This window comes from Mesoplodon densirostris, chromosome 12 (assembly GCF_025265405.1).
Source record: "Mesoplodon densirostris isolate mMesDen1 chromosome 12, mMesDen1 primary haplotype, whole genome shotgun sequence".
NCBI classification, from domain to species: Eukaryota; Metazoa; Chordata; class Mammalia; order Artiodactyla; family Ziphiidae; genus Mesoplodon; species Mesoplodon densirostris.
This window is the reverse complement of record NC_082672.1, coordinates 58445753-58446710: the sequence shown is the minus strand read 5'-3', so window position 1 is coordinate 58446710 and position 958 is coordinate 58445753. Positions and strand designations below refer to the sequence as shown.

The 958-nt window shown below is 43.2% G+C and overlaps 1 protein-coding gene across 1 annotated transcript; it reads right to left on the bottom strand.

Moving 5' to 3' along the window:
• Positions 1–353: 353 nt before the first annotated feature.
• On the bottom strand, positions 354–548 carry LOC132500422 (H/ACA ribonucleoprotein complex subunit 3-like). Its single transcript, XM_060115420.1, has one exon. The coding sequence runs from the start codon at positions 546–548 to the stop codon at positions 354–356; it is 195 nt and encodes a 64-aa protein (XP_059971403.1).
• Positions 549–958: the final 410 nt, after the last annotated feature.

Below are 958 nucleotides of genomic sequence, written 5' to 3'. Positions count from 1 at the left end.
TGTTAGCTTGTAAAACAAACAACTCCAAAATTTCAGTGAGCTTAGTTCAACAAGAGTGTTTTCTGTTCACATTACAAGATGAGGTGTAAGGGTAGTACTTTTATTCTTTCAAATCATTTTAATAACCTGGCAGTGATTCAAAGTATGAAAAGAAGATTTAAACTTCTTCCGTTTAAAAAGGATGCTACTGTGATTGCCTCACAACAAGCATGATCAAAAGCAATAATGAGACCAGATTCCAAAGAGCAAGGGTCATAGGAAGGCTTCAGGACTCACAGATTGAAGAGCTTGGTCTCAGGAAGTCTCTTAAGGGCTAGCAGGCAGCAGAAGAGACATGAAATTTTAAGACATCCTCAGAGAATGGGGCGTGGTTGCTGGGTCATGAGCACCTTGAAGCGTTTATTGATGGTGATTTGGTGTTGAGAATATTTGTCATCTGGGGAGAAGTGAACGGGATGGGTGGAGCAGGTCTCTTGTCCCATAGGGTCAAGTTTCTTCACCGTATAGACCCTGTCCCCCTGCTCTTTGACGTAATACTGGAAAAACATGACCACACCAAAGTCAGAGGTTCCAATTCCGTCCACAGCTGCTTCTAACTGACCAATGTAAAGGTAGTTCTGCTCACCAGTGTGGGACCCAGATTCTGCCTGTCTAGTACCTTCTCCATATTCTATGCCCTTGGAATCCATCACTGGATCTTCTCCATCCAGCCTACAGAAAGGAAGCTCAAGAGAGTGCAGAAGTAGCCTGCATCACTTCCACCACTTTTTCTTGGCCAGCATTTAATCATTTGGCCCCACCTAGATGCAAATAGACTGGAGGATATAATCTAGCAGCATGCCCAGAAGAGAGGAGAACAAGGTTCTGAGAAGACATCCTCATTCTTACTAGTTATTCTTGGCACAAAGGGCATTTGTAGGCAGGTTACTTGAGAAGTAAAGATGAAGAGAGAAAGCAA

Excerpts from the sequence above, each read along its gene's own strand:
- LOC132500422 (XM_060115420.1), bottom strand. The coding sequence starts at position 548 with ATGTTTTTCCAGTATTACGTCAAAGAGCAGGGGGACAGGGTCTATACG.